This window comes from Diadema antillarum, unplaced genomic scaffold (genome assembly GCF_040938485.1).
Source record: "Diadema antillarum isolate AM-2024a unplaced genomic scaffold, OU_Dant_1.0 seq00000819_RagTag, whole genome shotgun sequence".
NCBI lineage: Eukaryota > Metazoa > Echinodermata > Echinoidea > Diadematoida > Diadematidae > Diadema > Diadema antillarum.
This window is the reverse complement of record NW_027271696.1, coordinates 58-26,987: the sequence shown is the minus strand read 5'-3', so window position 1 is coordinate 26,987 and position 26,930 is coordinate 58. Positions and strand designations below refer to the sequence as shown.

Sequence of the window (26,930 nt, the reverse complement as noted above, 5' to 3'; positions counted from 1 at the left end):
ACACAACTAACGTCATGTACAGCTGTATGTTCAATAGGTGCCCCTCTGCCAAATGCTCGCAGTGACTGGACCACGGAGAGGGTAGCGTTCTGTACACCTGTGCTTTCGTTACGGACTACGTACGGACGCGACGGAAGATAACCGGATCGACGCTCTCCCCTGGTTCTGCATGCAATAGGTAGCTGAGATCAAGGGATCACCACACCACGAACAGATTGGTTCTGCTCGTACTTGCTTCCCGAACCAGTACAGTGGCGGTGCAGTGTGCATTTGCAGCAGACGACCATCGCACGAAACTTTATTCGCTTGGTGGTCCTGAAAGGTAGAAGACGCTAAAATGAAGTTATTTATCGCGATCTTTGCCTTTGTGCTCACCGTGGTGAATTGCCTGCCGAGGCAAAAATTCTTCGACTTTGGAACAGACGCTGGTGACAAGAAACTGCTCCGCGGCAACAGGCAGCCAGTTTCTCTCACGCTCGCTGAGCCGTTCACCTTTCTCGGCGAGGAGCATAATTCCCTTCACGTAAGTTTTGTAACTAACCTAGGGCCTAACCGCGAATGTAGTTTTTCATACTTTTTCTACGCGACGCTTCCACTTGTTTCAGCTTCTTCCTTTTTTCGACGAAAAGAAAGGGAAGAAACTGAGCTCAATGTAATTAGTAGTTGTCTGGTACTGTATAGGACATTTAGTGGATGGATTTGTTATAAAGCAAGAAATAAAAGGAAAATAAATGAAGGGGGCACGGGAGCCCCCTTTAATTTTTGAAGATACCAGCTTTGTCAGCTAATTTTTTTGCTTGCTTGTCAGCTGATGATATCCGGAGTCCCGGAAGCACGGTGGCACGAGAAACGGAAAAATTGTGTGTGGAAGTTGTTGTTGTTGTTGTTGTTGTTGTTTGCTTCTCAGCCGATGAAATCCAGAAGTGGCACCAGAAATATTTTTGGCACCCCCACCCCCCTCCGAATTCCTGGATCTGCCCCTGTAGGAGGTCTAGATATATGTACGCACTCTCACTCAATTTGTGAACAAGATCTTAATTTGCGCTCGCAGTCTCAGCTTTAACATTCATCATCAACGAAGATTATTAGTTCGCCATGTTTATATGTATCTTTTTTTTCTAATTGCTCAGGTAACTTATGTCTGTCCTTCATGGTATGGTAAATAAATGGTTTAGTATTGCAGTGGTAATTTGTGATGTTTTGGTAACAGATTAAATATCAAATATTGTGTAGAGTTGAGTAAGTTCTTGTTTTAATTACTGGTAAAGAAGTTTCAGGATTCCATCATACCAAGAAAGCTAGGAGGGTAGCCACACTGTCTGTACTGTAGGTCTTGTTTCTGTTTTCAAGCCAGTTATCTGACTGACCTCAGTCCTTGCATGCAGACCACAAACGATCCACATTCATACCATTGATATAGAGTTCTATAGATCTGTGCCAAATCCACCTTGCCTCCTTGGTGAGTATGCATGATTGAAAAAACATTTTAGGAATTTTGTCCTGTAGAAATTATGAACTCTCCTAGACTCTGTGCCCAGGTACTTATGATCATCTTTTTAAGCTGCAATAAAATGTAATTTTGCATATGAAATGTAATGAAGACAAGCATACAGTTTTACATGTATGTGATTATGGAGTGCATTGTATAACAGGATGATTTTGCGTGGTTTGTAGGCCTGTGAAATAACTTTAAAAAATAATAGCGTCACCGGTACTGTGGCTGTAGTATACCCATGGTACAATCCTCTGTGCTCTGTGGGGATGGGATGGCGGGGGGGGGGGGGGGGGGGGGGGGGGGGGGCGAGGGTGCGAGGGTTAGAAGAAATGAGATGTGTCAATTGATTCAATCTTTAAATCCACATGGATTAGGTGCCACAAAATCATCTACTTTGTCTGTAATTAGCTGTCTGTACTACACACAAAGGCACAAAACAACTGGCTTGGTGTGTAATACTTATTAAACAGGTGTAGAGTATGAGTAAGAGTAACTAGGTTGTGCTACTGATATTGTATACTGTAAAAGTGGATATTTTCGCACTCTGCCGGGCAAGTTCCACTTTTACAGTAGCCTTAATAAGCTCATGCCATGAAGAAAACTGTTAAAGATCCATTATTGTGATTATTAGATATAAGTGTGTATTTCCTAGACTTGCTTCTGAGAGATACAATGATGGAAAGGAAATATTATTCTCAGTGCATGCTTTCTAGAGGAGCTGGGTTACATTTTTACACAGTTTGTACCAATGAGATAAAAATATTGAAGATTTTTAAAAAGCTCTGTCATGAGACAATAATGATTTTATGGAGTGCTCATCTTTCATCATCAGTTACTTTCTGTGAATCAAAGATAAAAATTGAAAATGCAAATAAGGGCCAACAGTGAGAAAAGTATGGCAATGTACACTTAACTTTTACTACAGTGCATGGCTCCTGTTTTGAATTGCCTTATCTTCTTCTGTTAATTAAAATTGTTGCTTTATGTGTGCATTCTCTCTTTAGCATTTCGATGTGTTTAACACTGTGGGGATTTTCCTGCTAATTAGACGCACACATCATAAAAACTACAATACAAACAATAAAATCTGTAATTTGTCCTCACCTAAACATTGTGCTTCAAATCAAGAGCCTTTTGAGTCAATTTCATTCATCATCAATGTGTACAGTGCATACCATTACATTCCCAAGTGGGCAGTGCTATATGAATACAGTAGTGCAGCAGGTGCAGAACTTCTTGTTTACTTTCCTTGTTTTCTATAATTACTATAGTATTCTGTCAATGTGAAGAGCTTTTCATCAAACTTTTTGACGTATTAAAGGATGTTGTCAGGGCTGTTCTTTAGACATAATGGCCGATGAGGTATACATTGTAAATCTATAAAATAAGTTTCTTCCGGTTACTGGGAAAAAAGTGACCTGGGGATTATCTAACTGATGAGCTATGATTTTGTAATGAGACTCTCAATGGTAGGGTATTCAGCACACTCTATATGAACTCCTGTCTGTGTGATGCACATTAGTCATGGGAGGCCCTTTAGTGAGCAAATCCTGATACTTCTCCTTCAACCTCATCACTTTGAATTGCATGAAAATAATTATAGATGATAGAAGCAGAGCTTTCTGAATACTTTTGCTTCAGTTACTGCATCATTCCCTTTTTTTTAATGGCAGCTCTCACTGGAAACTTCATAATCACTGATATTTACCTATATCACCTGTAGTAGAAAATTTTAGCACTATTGCAAAAACAGTAGTCTTGAACAGGTACAAAACATACACTTCTATCTATTGTTTAACCAGGGAGGTGGAAGATACTTCCAGCTCCCTGGTTTAACCATTTGTACTTTTAGATTGTAGTTCAAGCCTGCTGAATTCAGCAAGTTTAGGCTGACCAGGAGGTTGTAGCATTTTAACGCAAGTAATGGGATTCATCTGATATTGTCATGCAATTACAGTTTAATACATTACACCGACGTTAATAAGTACATAAAGTTTGAATATTTGTTGTTCAGGCAAGTCATGTGATCTAGCCTACTCACAAATTTTACAGTAGAGTAGGTTGAAACAAAGGACTGATACAAGACTATAAGAAATTAATGTTAAAAATAACCAATTTTTTAAGTATACAGTATGCAGAAAAGACTTGTGAGTGTCAGTTTTTGCTCAGTATTAAAGTGTTAACATTATGAGTATTGATTTGATTCAAATTAGTTTACAACTTATTTTAGTTTGAACCAGAAACGAGATAGCTTCATATATTCAATATGTGAATATTGTGAAGAAAAAAAGATCAGTGCCTGTGGGCTTTGATATACATACATGTATGTACTTCCAAAGATACAGGAACACAGAGCCTACCTACTAAACAGGTTATGAGCCTCATAATGTATGAAATTGTTTGAAACTTTAAAGAAGTGTTTGTTCATATTGGCATCCTTCATGGTACAAGACAGATTCACCAGAACATTATAGGAAGAGCTTACATTGTATTGGGAAGGAAGAAAAAAAAAGATTGTCATATCTTATAAACAAGGGAAGTGCAGTGACACACATTGTTAATCATGAAGTGTGATCATCGCAAATGCGTCCGTCACGCTCAGATTGAAAGTTGGGTTGATGGGAGGAAGTGAGGAATTAAGGCAGGCTAACAGGTGTAACAATGTGTCAGGTTGTGGGGCAGAAGACTATACAGGTCAGTAAACCTGTCGCCAAATGCCTGATCTCTTCACGGTTTATGGCGTGTCATTCATAGAACTTGGTACATCACATTTCATCCTTTTACAGCCACACTCACTGTGTTTGCTATTTGCCACCTCGGTACAACAGATTATTGTGGGTCATTTGTATTTCTCTACCACTGTAATCCTACTTTGAATCAGTACAAGTGCATCCCATGTACAACTGTACTTACATGTATATTACCGGTATTAGTAAAAAAAAAAAAAAAAAGAACAACAACAAACTGATATTCCTCTGAACTTTTGACCTTGGAGAGCATCTTCCTGTTACTTCTCTACAGTTTCTTCAGATTTTAGATCAGCCACAGTTCAAGTGACTGCTTTTTGTCTTTCATGGTTCACTTCAGACATGTGTGACCGAGTTTAAACCACAGGAAGTGCATTGTCTGGCCTTGCACATTTACTCAGTAGTTGTACCGTGTAGATGTAGAGCTATTTTGGATGGATCAGGATTATGATGTGGATGAATGTGGATAATAGAGACCTGTGCATTGGTCCAGGGAAAGAGTGAGAGATGAGGGCTTTTGTGCAGTTATTGGTTTTGCCAGAGCTTGAAGAATAGGCAGACACTGCTTGGATTTCATTCTTTTCTGGGGTCAGGCTCCAGGCATAGGAGACTAACTGCCAGGGATCCCACGGAGGGAAGATAAGCTGACATTTATCAGAAATCAATAGGTATTGGCATGGAAGAAGAGCTTCTGTGTGTGTCTACCTGGCCTGTGTTGTAATACATGCTATATTCCTATTCTTAGAGCTCTGTAGGAACTAAATGTCTTAGGGTTTTAATAGGGCTAACATTGTAACAATGTTTATGGTGGCCATTAATAGCTCCTTTTCATAAGCAAGGAGTTGAAGTAACAATGTTGTGATACTGTTGTGTATCTCCCTCCTACCAGAGAGGGACAGTGTGAAATAGGTCTTTTCAGGAGATGAGTTACTGAACTCTGCTTTTAAAGAGTGTGTACAGTTCTGGTTGAGGTGAGGATTTAGCTTTTAACGTTTTGCGAGATATTCAGAAACCACTCTGAGATGTCAAAGAGCATGCAATTCTGAGGGGTATCAGAAGTTTATTTGATGAAAATCGTTTTTGAAATGGCTGAGATATCCAAAAACAAGGTGAAAAAAAAGATATCCTAATGAAAGGTGTGGCCTGTCGCCTTTTATTATTATCACTTTTTTTGATATCTCAGCCATTTGAAAACCAATTTTTATCAAATAAACGTTGAATCCTTCTTAAAATTACATGCTCTTTCATATTTCATGAGAGGTTTCTCATCATCTCACTTAGGAATGTTCAAAACTTGAATCCTCACCTCAACCAGTACTGTACAGTCCCTTTAACTATTTATCATGCATGATCACAAATATTTTACTATTTCTAGGCTATGAACTGCAAAGATTTCTGCAATTTACACAATTGATGATGTGTGATGACCCTGACATATATGTAAGTAGAAATGTGAGAATTTAGAAAATACTATAAATATTCATCAGCAAAAATAGGAGGGATTTTGCTCATGTCAGAATCTATTTTGTTCTTTGGTAGTATTCTCATCTTATTGTTGATTCTGCATATTTGATGTAGGTAATATAATGAGCATTATCATAAACATCAAGACAAAAAGAAGTTTGTGTCATAGCAGCACTTATTATTCTTTATATAAAGGCAAATTGATATGTCAGTTCTGTATAAAGAAAACAGAAAGCATTTATTCTTAATCACAAGTGTTGAATGGAAACATAGCTTTCCTGTTCTGTCATTGTGTGTATAATGTGGGTTTGGAGAACCCCCCCCCCCCCCCACACACACACACACACACCATCTTCCCTGGATATTACTGTCTTGGTATGTGTGGTGTAACTAATGTAAGTTCATATGTTGTACTTGAAAGATCCCTTGATAGAGAGAATTTTATCTAGATACAATGTAGGTAATTGGATGTTCAGAAGAATGATAGTGATAATGAAAGCTGAGAAGGAAAACAAAGAGCAAAGGAAAACAAGATGGTGAGGTGAAAAGAGAAGATCAAGATATTGATGATAATGTAGCTGGTGTGCTTAAACACCTGTTGTGGGTCAAATTGGTACCATGAGTTTTTTTTAACTATTCCCTTTTGTCAAGAGGAGAGTCCTCAAAAGGTGAACGAGGTGTAGTAACTCTTTCATACCCAATGCGCCTGTGGGAACAATTACTCGGCAGGGAGTTATAACGAGAAAACTTTTGTTGTACCATAAATCATGAAATATAATATGTGTGTCAGGTCCACTTCTGCCAATGGAGGTCTAGAGGGAAAACAGCGGGAGTGCTTGTGGCACAGCAGAAACTACACCATTTACAATGTAGGCATACTGTGGATGGGAAATTGAAATGTGTTTTCAGAATTGTGTCAAAGACCCAATACTTATTGAGCACTACACTTTATACAGTTAGGGTCAGTTGTATATGGGTGTAATTGCATGTGAAAATTACTCACAATACCAGCAAGTTTTGATGTAATCTGTGAATAGATTTGTTCAGCAAATCACTCTCATTGAGATATTTATTCTGCCCGTGGAGTGGACAGGTAGAGTCAGCTCCTGGGGGTGCTCTAAAACTTTACCCTGAATGGTGGCAAAGAAATCCCCATCAGCCCCGGTGGTAAAGCACAGACATGGTGGAGCTGTATCATGTCGCTTGCCAACAAAAGAGTGGACAGGAGTATATTGTTGTGGTGTTTCAAACACCTTTTGTGTGTGTGTTTGTGTGTGTGTGTGTCTGTCTGTCTGCAGTGCCCATTCGTTGTTATCGCTTATGTCCTATTCTTCTCTCTTGGAAATGGAGGAACCTTCACAAATTGTGTTGAAAAGGCTGCAGTCCCACTCAAACAATAGCACTCTATGGAGAAACTTTAAAAAGCACTCCAATGGCTGGGTGGTAGCCAGCCTTAGAAGAAGGCTTCACTCTAAAATTCAAAGGAAAGGAGTTCCCAGGATTAAAGCAATTCCTAACCACAAAGCTGACACAATGGAAAGTGTTTGTATGGAAGCGGTGCGCTAATGAATTATAAAGACTTCAGTCTTCACTGATTGGGACTTGGATTTCATTCATGATTAAACGCATGATAGGTAGAACTTTGAGTATGATGAACTTTGAGATGATTTTACTGCTCCCAATACTTTTGATAAGAGTTATCTGAAGAAGTTTTGTAAACACAATGTAAACATTAAGAATGCAGTATGTTCTCTTTTTGCAAAACTTAAGCACTACTCTGGTATATCATGACAAAGATAATTGTTACATGATGTGCATGTTACAGATTTATATATACATTGTCTACTATTCAGTTGCTCAGTCAAAACCAGCTATGCCTTCCTACTTGTAGAGGCAGCATTGTATTTCCATGAAATAAATGAAAATGTCTTATCAATTGTCTTCATATTTTTGTCCCTGCTTTTCTGTAGCTGGCCAGAGATGGATATGTCAGCCTTTCGCCTAGTACCAGGGACACTAAAATTGCTCCATTTAAAACTAAGCTGAAGATGCCAAGGTAAGTGAAAGCATTTCCATTTACCTGCACTATTTCATTCTATTTCTAATTTCTGAATATGATGAAAGGTTGTTTATTGGAAAATTATCAATCACAATTAAGTACCAGCACCTTAGAATTATAGAAACATCAGTATGGCATTACTACTAGTCGAGGTGATGGTATAGTCTTTTTTTTTTTCCTGTGCAGGGGTATATTGTACAACTAAATTTTCATGTTTATTCAATAATGATATAATTTGTTAATACAACTTTTGTTATATCCAGCAAGTACAGAGTTCTGATAAATAATCAAGATTTATCAAACAGAAATCATTTTTTAATGTAATTCTCAAATCCATTATATTTCACAAGATAAAGCTGAAGAATTCTGCATGGCATACGATTCATCATTGCATGTTTGCAGAATTCATATTCATTTTTGGAGATACATGAATAATGGTAGTAGGGCCTACACCCGATCTGTTCTGACATTTTAAAAGGTAATGGATGCTTCACATTGAACTAAATACTATGGTCATCTCAGCATCTTGGCCCCATTTCATAAGAAGTTGATATGATAGCAACTCTTGCTGGAATGGCAATTGTCTTGGTTGTTACAAGAGTCAACCTTCCTGATTGGCTGTTGCTTTTGGAAGTTGCCATTCCAGGAAGAGTTGCTAGCCTAACATTTTTTTTTTTTTTTGTGAAATGGGGCTCAGTAGTATCACAGTTTGTATGCTGGATGATGATGTTACACATCATTGCACGGACTAACTGAAAAACAGCCGTGGCTGATGTTAGTACCGTGGTTAAATAAAATGAATGAATGAATGAATCATGACTGTGCTCAAATTCTAATCCTCATACAAAGGCACCGTCATACACTGAAGTTCATGTGCTCACTTTCATGTAGGATAGACTTCCATGTTGGTTCTGTTAGAAGTTTTGTATCAACGTGTGACATCGAACACTTTCTGCTCCATGGTTCATTTCTGATGAATCTCACACCAAGGTTTATACATGATTTTACCATGTCTTTGTAGGAAGACTGCATTTGTCTGGTATAGGACCACAGTATCAGCTGCAGACCATGAGAAAATCATCAACATCATCCAGCAAAACTTCAGAAACCGAGGATCTCTCGATGTCAGTACTTTCAACCCGACCTCTCATGTTGTCGTCACCTGGGACAACATGGCAGTTCGAGACAAGTCACACACTGTCATTGGGGTAAGAACAGATTCAGTCTCTTGTTATTAACCATTTTTCCCACAAGAGTATCAGCCGGTAAGTTTGTGCCATTGCATATGTTTGTTCTTTTTCCACCCCCTGACCAAGCATGGCCTAGGCATAAAGATACAGTGTTGTCCAGCCATTCATCCATCTGTTGTCTAGACATTGTGATGTGTGACAGATCAAATACACTGTTTACAATCTCCGTCATATTTTCACCGAGCACGGGGGATTGGGATAAGTGTGATAGAGTAATGATTTACACAGTTCATGGGAAAGTCAAACAAGGGTAAGCTGAACAGAATTTGGCCATGTATGAATAACAGAGAAAGTTTGTGAATTTATTTCCTATGAAGACATTGCACAAGTTCATCTTGGTTATTGCTACTTGATTTGATGATTTTCTTGTTTTCATTTGAAGCAAAATGGGAAAAATGTGGTCGAGTAATGATTTACACAGTTCATGGGAAAGTCAAACAAGGGAAAGCTGAGCAGAATTTGGGTAGGTGTGAATAGGGCCTAATGGAGAATGTAGGCCTATGTGACTTAGAAATTACACAAGCTCATCTTGGTCAGTACTACATGATTTGATGATTTTCTTGTTTTTATTTGAAGCAAAGTGTGGTCAGTGTGATGCAATTTCAAATTTCATAATTTGAATGTACAGTATATGCAGCAACCCTTCAGATGCAATGTCAATTCATGGGTGTATGCAAGGGGGGGTCGGGAGGGTCGTACGACCCCCCCAAATTTTCAAGAGGTCCACTTTTTGTAAAAGACATTTTTTTTAGGGCTTTTTACTCTATATAGGCCTACAACAGGAAAAAAAAGTGACCAGGTGGTGTTCCAGCAAATTGTCAAAAACCTCGTAAATTTCGTAACTTAGTTTTAGTATGCCATAATTTACCTTATTTCTAAGCTGCACTGCCAAGCCGAAAAAGTCACTTTTGTATGCACCAAATTGCCCCATTTTAAGATATAGAATTCAAAAACTCCCTACCGTGGAAGGGGGGACACCCCCCTCCCACACCCTCCCCCCGCTCGGTCGCTCCGCTCCCTCGCAAAGGTAAAGGTCCAAAAATTTTGGTTACGACCCCCCCAGAAAAAATCCTGGATACACCCCTGCAATTCTCGCTATCGCCAATGACGTAAAAAGTACCCGGATGTGGCTTTTTCGTCAAGATTTAGTGCACTTGGTAGCAAGGGCACTTCCGGCGCGGGGCATAATTTGCACAACGCTAGCGTGCGCGTACGTGTACCTTACCTATAGCGCAGCGCCGACCACGGATACTAGTACAGTAGGCCAATAGGCCGCTGTACCGCCCGAGCTACGAGCCAGCGAGTGTGGCCCACAGAACTCTGTGTAAGAGTTCTGTGGTGTGGCCAGGCCTGTCATACTCGTACACTGTAGTCCCCGCCGGCGGCCGGCCTTGCATTAGCATTCACCATAGACAGATAGACAGAAAGATCCGTCTGTCCGGAGGACTCTTTTATATTTTGCCATTAACGCTGTCCTCCGTAGACGGAGGGGATCGGTGAAGCCAGACGCAGTCTCCGCGGAACATTCCCCGACGGACAGATACAGACCGATCTTTCGGTCAACATGCACCACTGCACGCAGCGCATAAGCTAATTACATAACACATACCGGTACTGCTTGATCATGCAATCGATGAGCACATCACAGATCAGTCATCTCTGCATACGCTGAAAATACAGTCAAACCTGTCTATAGCGGCCACCCAAGGGATACGGGAAAAGTGGCCGTTATAGACAGGTGGCCGCTATAGACAGGTAACATGTATCATCGTTGTATACATCTATATATACTTACACGTACATGTATGTGTGTACGTATGCACATGTGTGTATCATACATAGAACAATACCAGTGTTTATGAAATTGTTGCACAGTACATGTAGCATGTGCACAGTCATGAAGAAAGTGCATTATTGTGACTGAATAAGTGATGAATGCAACGATGGTGATCACTGAACGTTGCCCAGGAATGACTGGCACGGCTAACAAGCAGAAAAACACGCTGAATTATCGGCTCGGCTACGGCTCCATCGAGTTTTGGGCCGCTATAGACAGGTTAAAATCTACCACGGGAAACAAAATTTGTGGCCGCTGGCCGCGTTAGACAGGTGGACGCTATACACAGGGTCTTTAACATTGCTTTTCTCTCGGGGGGATTTTTCAGTGGCCGCTATAGACAGGTGGCCGCTATAGAGAGGTGGCCGCTAAGGCAGGTTTGACTGTATGCTGGAAAATATTCACCCACCTGGATATACAGTATATCGTCATGGAATATGCCCATCTTTTCTTTTATTTGTTCTCTGTCGAAATGTCACGAACACAATCGGGAACGAACAGTGATCTCGAACTTATCCTGTCTCCGAAGCAATTTCTTCCAAGTAAGTACGTACAATGTACGTAGGCACTAGGCCTACTACCTAGTGCTACTATCAGTACTACCACTACTAGTAAGTCGCGCGTGCACGTACTGCGCTGTGGAGTCACCCGCAAACTTCACCCACGCGGCCACGTCACGTCTCACATGCCAGTAAGGGTCCTATTTCTGCAGATTTTTTTCATTTATGGTCGTGCGAACAACACATGGCAGCTTCGCAGCAACAACCAATAGTCGTATTAACAGCAATTTCTTAAGAATGGAGAAATTTCAAATCATATTAAAGCTGTAATTCAAGTCGAGAAAACCGGAAGTACACGTAGAATACAGTCGGTTGTGTGTGTAAATAGCATTAGTCACGTATCACGCGCGTACGAACGGAAGTGACTTTGCTACCGGACTATCCCATAATGCACCGTAAATGACGCTTAAATCAACATCCGGGTACTTTTTACGTCATTGGCGATAGCGAGAATTAGCCAGGTACTTATTTGGGCAAGAAATTCTTGTGATCAGTGTGACAGACATTTGGTTTGACTATGTACAGTGATGTATGCAGAGAGCATCAATGGGTGCATGGCAGTGACGGATATGATTCAGTATCACTGTCTCATCAATTGCTTTGTCTGTATCAATTATGATAAAGTAGAATCTAACCCACCTATCATAGGAAATAAATGCATCAGACAGTCAGTCTTTCTTGATTACTGTTCATTTACTCAAGTAATGAAGACAACAAAAGTTTTTTCTTTTGTACTACATCTTTGAAGCCTCTTATGTAGGCCTACACTATATAACCTAGCTGTAAATCTCAACTATATGTTGCTGTCGCCTGATGCTTGAATTCTTTCAAGTAAGATATGTGAGTTGCTCTTCTGTGGGCTACTCCAGTCTAAAAAATGAAATATGATTGTGACCCCAAATTTTATATTCATTTTTTTCCCCATAGCAGCATGATAATAACCTGGGGTTTCAAAACTGGTGCGCACCAGCAGGGTAGACAGTAAATCTAGTTTCCTTGCAGCTGCACCTAGACATTCCTACTGGATGATGCATCTGCTATTCTGATACCATATTTCTGGTGCACAATATGTGTTTGGTGTCCACGTACATATTTTGCTCATGGCAATGATGTTCAGTCTGGGAATAAAGTATATTCTTATTGCTTTTAGTATCAGACTGTGATCATTTCACACAAGTGGTAGTCTTTATTCATGTACTGGTATGTCTACTAATAGTAAAAATGATCTTACTCAAATGCTGCCACTTGTTAACTTTTCCATTTGTTTTCTTTGTAGTCATTTACACACAACTTGTGTGTTAAAGAACTTGAATGTAGGTATGCTGATAATATTTCTCAAAGTTGTAGCTATCAAGGTTAAACTGATTGAATAGTGTCTTCATAAGTCTTATTTTATATAACTAAAAAAGTATGCATGAAATACACATATTTTTGTTCTTATGAACTTGTATGAACTGTAAGTTATTGCTCATATCAAATTTGTAATGCTGTCAGAGTGAAACAAGAATGACTGACGCTGCAACTCGTGAAATTGGTTTTGAAAGTTGATTTGGAATGTAGTAATATAAAAACACAGCAAGTACAGCTTTGAGTGTGGTAATATTGTGTGACAAAAAAATTAAAACAGTTTTGTTTCAGGAGTTAACAACTTGATTGTGCATTTGTATTGCCAGTGGACTTTTAGTTTGTAATGTTGATCAAAATTTTGTTGCGGAGAGACTTACATGCAATTCATTATGACTGCAGCCTGTACAAATCATGTAGATCGATTAACAGTCTTGTAAAGCAACAAATTCTAAATGACACACAAACACATTCATACAGTACAGGCATGGCACAAAAAAAAGGAAGAAAAAGCATAAGAGTCATCTTCAGAAATCAAACTTAGCGTACTGAACAGAGGTGCAGCGGTGGGTCTCTCCTCTGGTATGCGAGATCATTAGGTGGAATGATTACCAGATGTGGGAGTGTCAAGTGCTAGATTGAAATAACACTCCCAAATTCACGTTTGTGACCATTACCAGGGAGGTGAGACGAACTGCCATTACACAGCACCTCATAGCAAAACTGTAAAGTGCATCTTGTTGCTGACTTTCATGTTATTGTAAGGTGTAAGAGATATACTGAATCCTTGTAAATTATGTGTCCCTGTATGATGTGTACTGTAATACCCACTGTGTGACTGCATCATGGTAATTTTTTTAATGTGGTATCTTACAATGTAGGATCCAGACTACACAATGAGGGAGTACATGTAATTGCAAGAGAAAACAAATTATTGAGTGGGAGTTAATTTAGTTGAGGAAGCATACCTATTGAATTTAAGTTGATAAACTTGCCATTCAAATGATAATTGCTATTATATCTTGGAAAGAATAGTAGAGTTTAGTATACATAGTAGTAGTAGTAGTAGTAGCAGCAGCATAAGTAGTAATGCTGGTAGTGTGCTAGTTCTTGAAATAGTGTTGTCATTATCACCTTTGATATAATTTCCAATAATACCAAGTTAAGTTATTATTAATGTATTAGTAGTAATAGTGGTATTACCAAATATATTATGAATATTAATGACAAGAAATTACAGAGGGAAGTCTTTGCTGTGATGTTCACTTTCAGTTATATCGTGATTCTAAATCAAACAACCAAAACACTTCTGTTGTCATATATCATATAGGACCTATAATACATTGTGATCTCAAAACTATTGTTTTAATAATTTGTGAAACATCACTTATTTCAGTAAGCAGCGAGTGCAAAGGTTCTGTCAATCATGTCATGATCTGTTACACTTCCACTCATGTGTAGAAGTGTGTGGTTTTATGACAGTACACCTTGTGTACATGTAATTTGATATTGGATCAAGCAGGTGAATATGATAAAGTGACATCATCCAGTGAAATCATCCAGTGGAGTTTATGGCTGGTAGCTTAAAAAGAAAAGAAAAAAAGATCAATAAGTTCTTGTCTTGGCATTATCGTTTTTAATATATTTATATGATAATCAAAGTTTTCAAATGATGACTTGCACTGGCATATTACCTTAGGTACAAGTAGGCCTTATCATTATTTTTTTTTTTCATATTTTATGGCTCTCATTTGTGTGTTTTTGTTTTGTAAGTAATTTTATATCACTCCTTGCCCATGACATAGGCCTACTGTTTCCTATGTATGTCCTAGCTGCTTAATAACTATGGTGAACAATCTAATTGGCACTTAATCTAAGAAACATATCTAGTAATGTGTGATGGTGAATTGGGCAAGGATATCAATACTGTGAAATCCTGTTTGAACAGTGACTATAAGTCTGCATGCATTGTCAATTCTGTGCAATGCTACTTTAGTTAGTAAGGAGATATTCTGTCTAGCAAATTGTTAGATTAAAGTGGTGCAGCACAAAATAATAGAATTCTCACAATAATCACAGGCTATTTCAGACAAACATGAGAAATGATTTGCGACAGGTCTACTCAAAATCAGAAGGTCTGAAATTTGTTGGAAGTGAAAAGTGATGTCCTTTCTTTTAATACCAGCATCACTATGAAAAGTAAGTAATATTCTTTTCATAAACTGCCCACAGACAGTGACATTCCAGCTCATCCTTGTGGCAGATGCCACCCACTCATTTGCCTTCTTCCTCTACGATGACGACAACCGTTATCCCAGGCCCAACACCATCGAGGGTTTCATCGACGCCGGTTTCACTTCGGGCAGAGACCCCTCCCAGTGGGAGTTTGAGATGGTGTACAGCGATGGGTCCAAAGCTGCTGCCCTATTTGAAGCCATGAGGTGAGAATTTTTACTAACTGTTCAATGAATAGAGTTTTACAAATTAATTGTTTTTCTTTTGCATCTGGAGATTATGAGTATTAGTTAATTCATTGAAGTATTATATTATGATCATATTTTGTCATCTGTTGCCACAGCCACCCAGGAGAATTGCCAATTTGAATGTCCAGATAAAAAAAAAACCCAGGTCAGACATTTTTTCTCTTGTTTGCCAGTGCATTAGACTATTTCAAAGCTACAGCACCTCAGGGTAAATACCTAAGTATTTATCGTATATTATGAGCTGTGTGCTTGGTATATTACCAAAAAAGGTTGTAACAGATCTTCTCTTTGATTGTGTTCCTGATTCTCCTGTTTGAGGATTGTAGTGTGTGCCTGAAGTCATACATTCCAGTCTGTAACTGTTGACATTGAAATGCTTCTTTCAACTTTATAGGGAAGCATTGATGAGGCTATAAAATGGCTCAGTAACTTTGTGATTATGAAGACTGTCTATGGTTCATAAAGCCATGAAGAGATGTGCATACCCGTAGTTAACTGGTTTCTGGTGGTGGGAATTGACATTCCATGGCTCAGATGAATGACAGAAGTTGTTATTTATCAATTTGATGGTGTATGACCTTAGCCATTAGCCATCTTTGCCATCTACAAAACAAAATGATAGCAGTATTGTTGATTCAATTTGATATCAGTTCATCATCTCAGCTCTGCAGACATGAAATCGTCTAGTCAACAGACAGATTGAAATTCCACAGCAGGCAAGATGGTTAGATTTATTGTATACATGGGTAATAGCTTCTAAACAGCCACCGTATAGTTTGGTGTCACACAGAGAAGATCGTGTTGGACTTATATGTATGTGAGACAGGAAGGATTATCAATCAGCCTTGCATTTGTCAGATATGAGGCTTCCTGTATGTTGAATGCATGAGGTCATAATACATTGTGAGTCAAGCTTGCCTGACCTATAAAATGTTCAAATGAGGTCTGCTGGCCACCGCATGCTTTCGCACAGATGGCACCCTTTAAATCTTCGGCTCCTCGCTTGTCAATTTGAGGCCAACTTCTTGATTGCAGAGATATGTGCAGTGCAATGCCAGTGATGGATCCTAATGATAATTCAGCCTGTCGCACATCAACACTTATCCTTGGGTTGTTGCTTTGCATGCCTTACCATTTAGTTCTCATATCTGTTACCAGAGGTTGTCCTGTATCGCAACACATGTTGAAAAAGTCAGCAAAACATTTACCACCGCCTAGCAGGAAAGATGACACAAGACTTTGGCATGCCTTAGAATAGTCAGGTTCTGTGCCGCTGTGGGCATGGCAAATGTAGTTTGATAAATTCAGTGTTATATAATAAAAATTACTTTTTGCACAAATTTTGTCTTGGTGAAATTCCAACAATTCATTAAACACTGTTGTGCATGAATGAGAAAGAATAAAAACTTTGATGCATTGTACCATCCCCGTACAGGAATCCAAGATTATGACAATTGTCGTATTCAAAGCTTCCAGCCATCTCAAAAGAGCTGTGTGACACCAATGTTGAAAAAAGTAGACCTTGTTTTAAATTTGTAATTTCTAATCTTTGAATTTTGCTTTCTATTCAAAACCATTTTATGTGAATAAATCAAGATGTATGGCTCTCCACCAGAGTGATAAATTTTCTACTTGGAGGCAAGCTTGAGAAAGAGGTTGAAGGGACTGTACAGTACTGGTTAAAGTAAGGGATTCATGTTTTGAACATTTCTAAGTGAGATAATGAGAAACCTCTTATGAAATATGAAAGAGCATGTAATTTCAAGAAGGATTCAACATTTATTTGATGAAAATTGGTTTTGAAATGGCTGAGATATCCAAAAAAGTGATAATAATAAAAGGCGACATGCCACAACTTTATTAGGATCTCTTTGTTTCATCTTGTTTTTTGATATCTCAGCCATTTGAAAACCAATTTTCATCAAATAAACTTTTGATACCTTTTAGAATTGCATGCCCCTTAACATCTCATAAAGTGGTTTCTGAATATCTCGCAAAATGTTAAAAGCTAAATCCTCACCTCAACCAGAACTGTACACACCCTTCAAGCCACATTTATTGACTTTTACAGGGACATAAAGTTTATGTTGTAAAGTTATGAGACCAGTGCTTAATAAAAATCTTGGCCTGCATCCCCGCTGAGTTTGTGTGCTATTTCAGTAATAGAATTGAGTTTCTATTTTGAAAATTGTACAGTACTGGGTTCTGGAGGTCCATTACTACTATCAACTGTATATCATACAACATGATAGGAAGATCATTGTGGGGAAAGATTTTGGCAACATTCATACCACTGAAATAAGATTAAAGTGAGGAACCTCTTTTCTAAAAGTTGAAACGAATCCAGACTTGGGTCCCTTTTTTCCAAAAATCTGTTGAAATTTACTTTTGTGTTAGTGTGTAGATATAACATGAAGTAGAGCCAAAGAAAAGATTGCATCTCCCAATAAAGTCCTTAAATCAATTAAGGATAATTATGCCATTGGAAAGATGCTGCAAAGTGGAATCTGTTGAGCCATCTTCACAAAAACTGATAGCGTGTCCCTATTGCTTCATGTTGTCATAATGTGCGGGGCAAAAAGTGGCCCCCAAAGTGCTGAACTTTTCCTACTTGCTGTTGCAACATAGAGTGGTCTGCCAACAAACGTTGCCAAGTCCGCCCATTCAATTTTGCCATTTAGGGACCCATGTCACGAAAGTTTTACTGGCATTCCCCATGGATTTCATTTGTTTAAGTGTGATGCATGCAGTAGAGCTTTGTAGTTATTGCAACTGAATTCTGAAGCAAACCAGCATAGTAAGACAACCAGCATATACAATATTATACATGAATGCCAGTTCCACCTTTCTATTGATTATTTAATACTTAAAGGTCCTGTTTACCTTTGGGAGCAGTGATTTAAAAGATGTTCAAGATATCACATTTGATGCATATGTGTAGGTCTGTTGTATCATAGAACATCTTACCATATAAAATTTTTGCAATAAAGCCTGAAATATAAGGAGATATCAGTATTTTTTTGCAATAAACCATAATTGTAGACAGTGTAGACTGGAATATTTTTTATTATAACTATTGTTCGCATTTTGTGTATTTAACAATACTCAACATCAATTATACGGATTCAGATTTTTTACAGTGCTGGTTTCTATCCCTAACTCACATTTTAGAACTATTTTTAAGCACTATTGCTGGGTTTTTGTTTCATCTACAAATGGTAAATTATGAGTTTAACTTGCCCCTACATATCTTTCTAGAAAGCAAAAGCATTGAGCACTACCCAAGGTCATTAACTAAATGTGTATACTGGGAGGGGGAGATCAGTCCAAGTAAAACCTGAATAATGATTTAAAAAAAAACATCGACCAGACTTTGTAAGATGATGATGGGATTAGAAGTCACGAAATGCAGGCTTTCTGCACAAATCTTCTCATTTGCAGTCAGAGTGCTTTGGCAAATTGACACAGCAACTCTCGACACAGGACTTTGTTTACCCACTTCCTCTACTTATTGCCCAGTGACTGCAGGCATCTTGATGACGGCTTTTAAGATGGGCTAAGCAGGCAAGCAAAGAATGTCCTTTACGGCGATATACAGGGAGAGAGGATAGCTTGTCCTTATGCTGACTCTATTATAGAGGTGACATAACTGAATGATAGAGATGCAACAGAGCAATGTCTGTTTCATAGCAGCAACAGGGATGTGTGCACATATCTCTACTGTGATTGCTGTCTCTTGGTCTAGTGGAAGTCGTTACGTAGGTTTTTCATTGCCAGATCCCATTTCAAAGCGAATGGAAGGCAAATTTTCATCTCTCTGGTTCCAGTCTTGATTCTGAGTTGTTGTTGGTTGTGTTAGTCTCATACAATGTGCAATAAAAAATAGGGTTTCAAGGAGGTTTTTTAATTGTTTATTAAAAAAAATGGAGGTGTGTTACACAGAATGTTCAGCGTCTATGTTCAGGGAAGGAATGACAGATGTCTGTCTGATGATGGGCAGATTGAAAGAGGGAGGGGAGATGAGAGTATGCAGGGTTTTAGTTGGGGATAGTTGTGAAGGTGTATATTATTAGGACAGGCAGTTAGGGAGTATTGCTTAGGTGATGGGTTGCTAGTTTGGATACAATATACTTCCTTCTTTTTCATATTGGTAATTTTGCTGTTTTATTTTCATTTCATTTGTTTCAAGGAAAAATGAAATGTGAGTTTCAGTCATTACCTTGTTAATCTTTTTTTTTTTCAAGTGTGGAAATTGTATACTAAAGGACTTTTTTTTTTTGGTTATGATGTACAGTAAAACTTAATTGATTGTTGTTTTTATATGATTTGAATGGAAGCGAATGAATATTAGTGAAAAAATGGGAAAAATCTATCATGTATGTTCATTACTTACATATGTGTTGTATCAATAGAAACCTCATTTTACAGTCCATAATTTCCTGATCACTTCAATCCTCTTACTGGATGATATGCCAAACTCTTTTAAAGTGACAGGAATAAGAACATAATAGAATACATCAAGCAGATATTTTCTGAGAAGTCCTGTTGGGGGGGGGGGGGGACATGATATAATTGTACATATTTTTCCACAATCAGATTGTGATGTGTTCATATGCCTTGTTTGAAGGATTTCCTGGTTTTGACTTTCCAAGTTTGCGGGCATACAGGCCTTGACTCAATAGAGTTTCAAGTGGTTCAAATGCTTTCATACTGCCCAACCCATGACCTTTTAACAAGGAGGTAATGGTTTAACTGTTATGGATATATCCTTGTGCTGACAAGTATTTAGAAATTTGAAAGAAGTTTTCTTTTATGAAATACACAGCAGGTTTTTCAAGGCAATTAATGATTTTTGTTAGTGTGTAGAATCAAAGTCCCCAGTCACTTTTGTTGAAAATATGAAGACTTGTATAGATCAGCTAGGTAGGAAAGGGGCAACTGTAATCACTAAGGGAAGGGGTGTCAAACTCAATGTTTGCTATGCAATTCTGCTGTGTTTACTTTACTTATAGAGGAGGTATATTTGACAAATAAAAGTAATACTGATTCAGAATTGCTGTTTAATAACATTTTTGGTTTAGAAATCTACTGAACTGGATGACAGGTTTTAAAAAAGAAAGCTGGTTTTCCTTTGTGATATGATTGTGGATCAGGTTTTATCCCGTGCATTCTGTAGAATTATTGACAGTCAGTTTATATCATAACTTACTCTGAAGTTTGATATAATGAGAATCCCCCATGCCGTTCTGTGTGCAAGTTGTGCCCCAGGGACATTACTCTGAAATAAGGGAATATTTGGGCTGGTTTTCATGGTGATATCCACTTTCATTTAAAGTATCATCTTTCTCCATAAGGACCATACTCTCCTCATGAACTACTTTCTTGGGTTTTATAGCACAAGGGTTGGGAGGTGGGTAGCCCTTGAAAGGGCGATACAGTTGAGCTGCATCTGAGGCTGCTCCTAGTTTTGGGCCGCATGCTTCCCCTTAGTAGGATCCCTTCAGACAAGTTTTCATTGCAATGTAGAGATTTTTCAGCTTTGGCTCTGGCTGCAAGAGGATATCAGTGATGATTGATGAAAGGTACCACTAGGGTCACAACAAGTGAGACGATGATAGGGCTAGAACAATCAAAGACAGTGAAGGTTTGATAATACTAGCCTGACTTTCAGGCTTTTGCCGCTTAAATTGCACCCCAGTAGCAATTCTTATGCACTCTGGTTCATTTATTCATGCCTTTTCTTGTCAGTCATGAGTTGAATAGAGGAAATTGTATCATTGATACTGGTCTAGTGAAGGTAAAGCCGTTATGAATATTGCAGGAAATGTACACGTACATGCAGCAGTGCATACATGTAAATTGGGAGTCATCCCTCTCTTTGAATTCTGGCAAGTCTTGTGATTAGATTGCATCAAATGGACTTCACAAGAATGATCTTGCTGATGGTACAGTGATGATGCCAATATTGAATCTTCATCATGGTGTGTATGAAACAAATAAAATGGTAATTTATCGTGGGGTTTTTTTTTAATGAAGAACTCAACTTCTGTGGCAATCTGTGTAAAAGTATTATCCATGATGTTTGTTGGAAATTGTTTAGATATTATGTGCAGCATAGTCACAAGTCAACAAGGTTAAGTCTTTCAAGGGACAAGTGGAATGGCATGTTAACTGAGATTTTGAGTGTAATCACAAATTATAAATCTCCTTTGTAGAGAGATTTCCCCCTTTAAGACCATTTGGCCCCAGAGCAACAAGGGGTGGTACTTGTCAAGAGTAATATTCTGTCATTTGGTGAATGACACTTCCCATGTAAGTGCTGAAGTTCTGGCGATGACAAATTAAAGCTGTGATATGGATGTGCAGACTCATTGCTCAAGTTGGAAACAAGAACCTTGCAACAAGGAGCTCCTTGCTTACAGTAACTTGGGATGGACTGTCAATTCTGTGAACCCTGGTAGTGTTCTGCAAGCAATGTCAGTCTGCTTTGGTTTCTTTTGGGTGAAGAGTCAAAAGTTGTCAAAGTTTGACAGACCTGACGTCCTGATGAAATCCCAACTTTTTGTACCATCTTGAGATTTTGAGATCAAAATTCATGTCGGAGGGGCATTGGTGTATGGGTTTTGATGCTAGACTCGTTTTGAAATAATCATTGATGCAAAAAGGAGAATCCTACGGCCGACCTTCACCTTCATTTGTGAACTGTTCTTCATTCAGTCAGTCGATCCAGGTTGATGGTTGCTGCCAAGTATTATGTACAAACAGGTTCCTTGTAGGATGTGAACAATTATATGCCAGTTTATCACGCCGAATGCCATCAGCTGATAGGCATAAATTGCTACCTCCAAGAGTAATATTTGTATTTATATGCAATGCAAGGGATGCACTAAAATTGAATCCAAAGACTGAGGGTTGTTGTACCTGTGTTAAGTGGAGAGTTTCTTTGTTCATTCAACTTACATGAAATCCTGCAAGACCACTTGGGATTGAAGGAGCCAGATAAAAGAAAAAGATGACTTACAGAAGAAAGAGGAGGAGAAGAAGAAGAATGAAAAATAAGAAGACCTTGTACACGGGGGTCTGTAGCTGAATAATCAAGCATTGAGTAGATGTAGGGAAGTTGCAGTCTTCTTGTAGCAACTAAATATGTTTCATTTCTCATTTCTTGTCAAGATTGCATGTCTCTTTCATCTGTTACTGGTGGTAGTATGGATTTGTAAGATTCTCCATCATTGACTATCTCATTTTCATGTAAATCCAGGTCTGCTGCTCACAAAGTAGAATTGAAGCAGCGCAAATGTTTTTGAAGTGTCAGGCTCGTGAGAACCAAATTGTTTTTCAAATTTCTTCCCTTACTCTCTATTGTTTTTTGGGAGGAAACGGTAATGTGTCTAGACTATTTCCCCCATTACAAGTTAAAGCTCACCTACATCTCTGGCCACAACTTAGTGGTTGGTATATGTACATATCCTGTCTGCGGACACAAATAGGTACAAATCAACCATACTCACAAATTTTTTCCCAGGAGACACCCTGCGATCATGGAGTTCCTCTGTTTGATGCATTACATAATTAAAATGCAGAAAACATGTTGTGACTATAATTCAAAAGGCCTGCTCTTACATAGAAATCAAAAGTTTGTTTCTGGAATGGAGATATTTCAAAGGAGATCCCGAATACCAATATCTAGCTATAGATGAATAATCTCTATGAAGGGCAGCCCATCGTACACAGGTCATATATTAGGTATTGTGTGTGTGTGCTTGATTGGTTCAAAAGCCAAGAAATATGCAGGTCATGTTTTATAGGGCCTCAGTGTATCTTGGCAAAGTACTTGCCTTCAAACAGGCTTTGAATGGGGGACAAATAGATTGCCCCTCATATAAACTTATTTCATTTTGGTGCATTGAGTTTTATATTTGCTGAATTTCTAACCCTGCTACCAACAATTCAATTATTGAAGGTCAGGTTTGAGAGTTATGTACATACATTGGGTCCTGTCATCAGATTTTTTTTTGTTTTTTTTTTGTTGTTGAAAGAACACTTGAGATTTTGTGCCAGTTAATCTTTCCAGAAACTATTCTGAGGGCACTACTATTGAATTATTACAAGGAAGGGCTGGTATGTACAATCTACTGTATATCTCCTGTTTTGTTATGTGACATAACAAAATGTAGGTCACCCAGTTTCTCTTATGCATTACAAGTGAGACACATATTCTGGGAGTTGCTATTGGGATGGCATGTGTGAATCATGCTTGTATGTATGTGTGTATGTGTTTGTGTGTGTTGTGTGTGTGTATGTGTTTGTGTGTGTTGTGTGTGTGTATGTGTTTGTGTGTGTTGTGTGTGTTACGCTGTTCAGCATGTGTGTCCCTCTATATGTTGTGAACTTCATGGTTGACAGACCAATGGGTAAAAACCTAGGGTTCAAGTAAACATACAGGTGATTGTGTTTGCATTGATCAGACTGTGTATACATACAAAAAAAAAGAGAGAGAGAGAGAGAGAAAGAATAGAATACATACCTCATATGTTCTGCACTTGATGTCACCTATCCAAGGAGCTCACTTGTAGCAATTCAAGGGCAGATGAAAAAGATGAATAATACCTTTCATTTTGTCTGCGCAGATCACACCAAAAGTTGAAATGTTTATATGAGGCATCCCCCTCAAGAAAAAAAAAAGAAAGGAAAAAAAGATAGAAGATTTAAAGATAAGAATATCCTCCTCCGACCAACAATGAAATAAAACTACTTGTTGTTGATTAGATATTGATGCCGTCACTGTTCAAAGACAGATATGAGCAAAATAATCATACATAGTACTATAAGAAAGACCTTCGTAGTAACAAAGATGTGATGCAAAATTAAGTCATCAACAACTGGAAGTAAGAGCCAAAGACAGCATGATACCTTTCAATTTTGTCTCATTTTCCCACACAATTATCTGTGTACGTGGAGACAACATGAGTACCTAGAAACCCATTGGCCCGAATTCACAAAGATGGTACGAATGAAACCATGGTTTAAACCATGGACAAAAACCATGGAGCGCCAATTGTCGCACGGAATATTTCGTTATGAAATCAGTCATTTCGTCGATGAAATAATTATTTTGTAACAAAATGACAACATTTTGTAAATAAATGAACATGTCCATGAAATGATAATTTCGTTAATGAAAAGGTCATTTTGTCGACGAAATGACTGATTTTGTGACGAAATATTCCGTGCGACACTTGGTGCTCCTTGGTTTTTGTCCATGGTTTCATTTGTACCACCTTCGTGAATTCGGGCCTTTATGGTTAACATGCACATGGTTTTTCAATGTCAACAAAATTATGCAACCAGAATCCTTTAACACTCTTCAGAAATCACAAGCTGTGGAAAGTAGGTACGAACGTAAGCCTTGGAATCCCAATGCCTGCAACAACTCATATCATATCCCCAAAAGAGATGTGAAGCAGATGGCAATGTTTCACTGTGTTTTTATACCTGTTATCAAGGTAGTCCCCCCCCCCCCCCCCAAAAAAAAAAAGGGGGGGGGGGAGAAAAAAGAAAGAAAGAACCAAATCACCCCAAATATCAACCATCCACAACAAAAGTGCTGGTCATCTTTACCGATGCATGCAAATAAGCTTTTCAGAGTAGACTTCAATTCGTTGGCAGATGCATTCTAATTCTGTCATTAACAAAGCCCTCTAGCCTTGCCTTTAAAGAATATTGTGTTCAAAGCCTATTTCTAATGTAGTGAATTGGTTACTTACAATGTACAAACCACCATTGAATTGCTGTAAGTCCAGCTTTGCTGATGAGTCACCAAACCAATATGCATTTGCGGTGTTTTTGTTTATTTGTTTGTTTATTTTGACTACAGAGACTCCAATGTGGGCCGAAATGGGATGTGGGCCTACCAGATTGATGGACGCCTGGACGGAAACATCTACCCCGCTGTGCCCATGGTTCAGCCAGTGCAAGAGGAGCGTCCACAGGCTGATTCACCACCTGAAGCAGGATTTGATCTGCAGCTGGATGCGGCTAACAGTTGAGTGGCCTGTCCATTCATTGAAGGCCTTGCCTGACTTTTGTCCTTGTGTGTCATGGCAAGATTATTTGTTTGTTCTAGTGGTTTTGTGTTGCTGTTACTTTTTTTTTTTTTTTTTGTCGGATGGATTGTACTATTTTCTTTCTGAGTATATACAGAAGTATTGCACAGCATACTGTATACGCTGTAATTTTCGCGTACATAAATTTTCGCGAATTGCCGCTATCACACATTTTCGCGAGTGGTTAAATTCGCGATTGGGGGACCAGAGAAAATATGAAGTGGCAAAGAAAGTGTGAATTTTCAACTTACTAGCAAATAAGAATGATACTAGTTATACACTGCATGAAAAAAAACTTATCAAACTCTGCGAACTAGGAGGTTAGAATTCAACATTTTTGAAGTGGTTAAGTCCATCGCGCTAGATTTCTGACGAGTGGTCCCCTTGCGATAATGGATTGGCTCTCTACAGTATTCGTAAGTAGACGTGGACGTGCGTAAACAAGCTTAGCGCATAGCCAGTATGGTCTGTTCGGTAAGCCGTGACATGGATACTAGTACTGAAATGTTTGTATCATCAAGGCAAGGGATTCATTTTGGAAGGTAATATTTTCGCGTGTTGTTAATTTCGCGAATAGCTTCCGACTCGCGAAATTCGCGAAAATAAAACCCCCGCGAAATATATAGCGTATACAGTATATCATGCACATAATTAAAATAAGAAAGAAAGAAGAAATTACGAATTAAAGAAACATGTGTAGCATTTTATATTCTAATACTTGTATGAGAAATACATGTAGGCCTAATAGTCCATTTGCCTACTAATGCACCCTGTCTTCAAATAGTACAATTCACATTTTATTAGTTTTTATCTGTTCCATACTGTTGTTATTCAGACTTAGTGAAGGCATTGCCATTGTAGTATACTTGTTTGTTGAAAAAATCTTACCCAAGCCCTCGTGCACACCACAAACCTTTCTCTTAAACCTTTCATTTGGCCAATGGGTATGATGTCATGCTTGGACAGGCATGAATATTCAAGATGTAGTACAGAGCATGAATAGAGATCTACGTGGATCTATTTGAAAACTTGAATTAGTTGTAGACATGAGAGGTTTATAGCAATAGATACAAGTGTTTTCCCGGCTCTGGCATTAAAGTGTGGAACCACTGGCCCCAGTGCTGAAAGAAAGAATGAAAGAAAGAAAGAAAAAAGGATCATTCCCACTTGCTGCCAAATATGAAGATTTATCTTATGGTGTCTTCTTTAGATTATTTGATGCATCAGATGCATTAGACATAGGGCAACAGTCCAAGACTTTTAACTCATTTTGTAAAAATGACATCATGGGGATCCCAGATTGGGGCTACATTCTTGACAGATCTGTTCAAGTTTCATAGGGACTGTAGGTGAAGACATGCTAGATTGATATGCAGCCAAAAATGTAATGCCTTTGATCTAGTTGGTATTCTACTGGTTAGGTATGATGTACAGGTTGTATTGAAATCAGATGTGAGTACATTATTCAACATCACTCACTAAATATAAGGAAAAATCCAGAGGGGGGGGAGGGGTGGGGGGGGGGGGTGGGGGGCAGTTGGTGGTTCAAGCAAGTTAAAGCTTTGTCATAATAGTGTGACTTCAT

General features: G+C 38.5%; 1 protein-coding gene across 1 annotated transcript; it reads left to right on the top strand.

Moving 5' to 3' along the window:
- The first annotated feature begins 76 nt into the window (after window positions 1–76).
- Window positions 77–25,288, top strand: LOC139739783 (nidogen-1-like). The gene is made up of 5 exons (XM_071650378.1): window positions 77–523; window positions 7,677–7,762; window positions 8,787–8,973; window positions 14,989–15,197; window positions 25,117–25,288. Exons 1-5 carry the CDS (start codon window positions 338–340, stop codon window positions 25,286–25,288), a joined length of 840 nt encoding a protein of 279 aa, XP_071506479.1. The 5' UTR covers window positions 77–337.
- The last annotated feature ends 1,642 nt before the right edge of the window (window positions 25,289–26,930 follow it).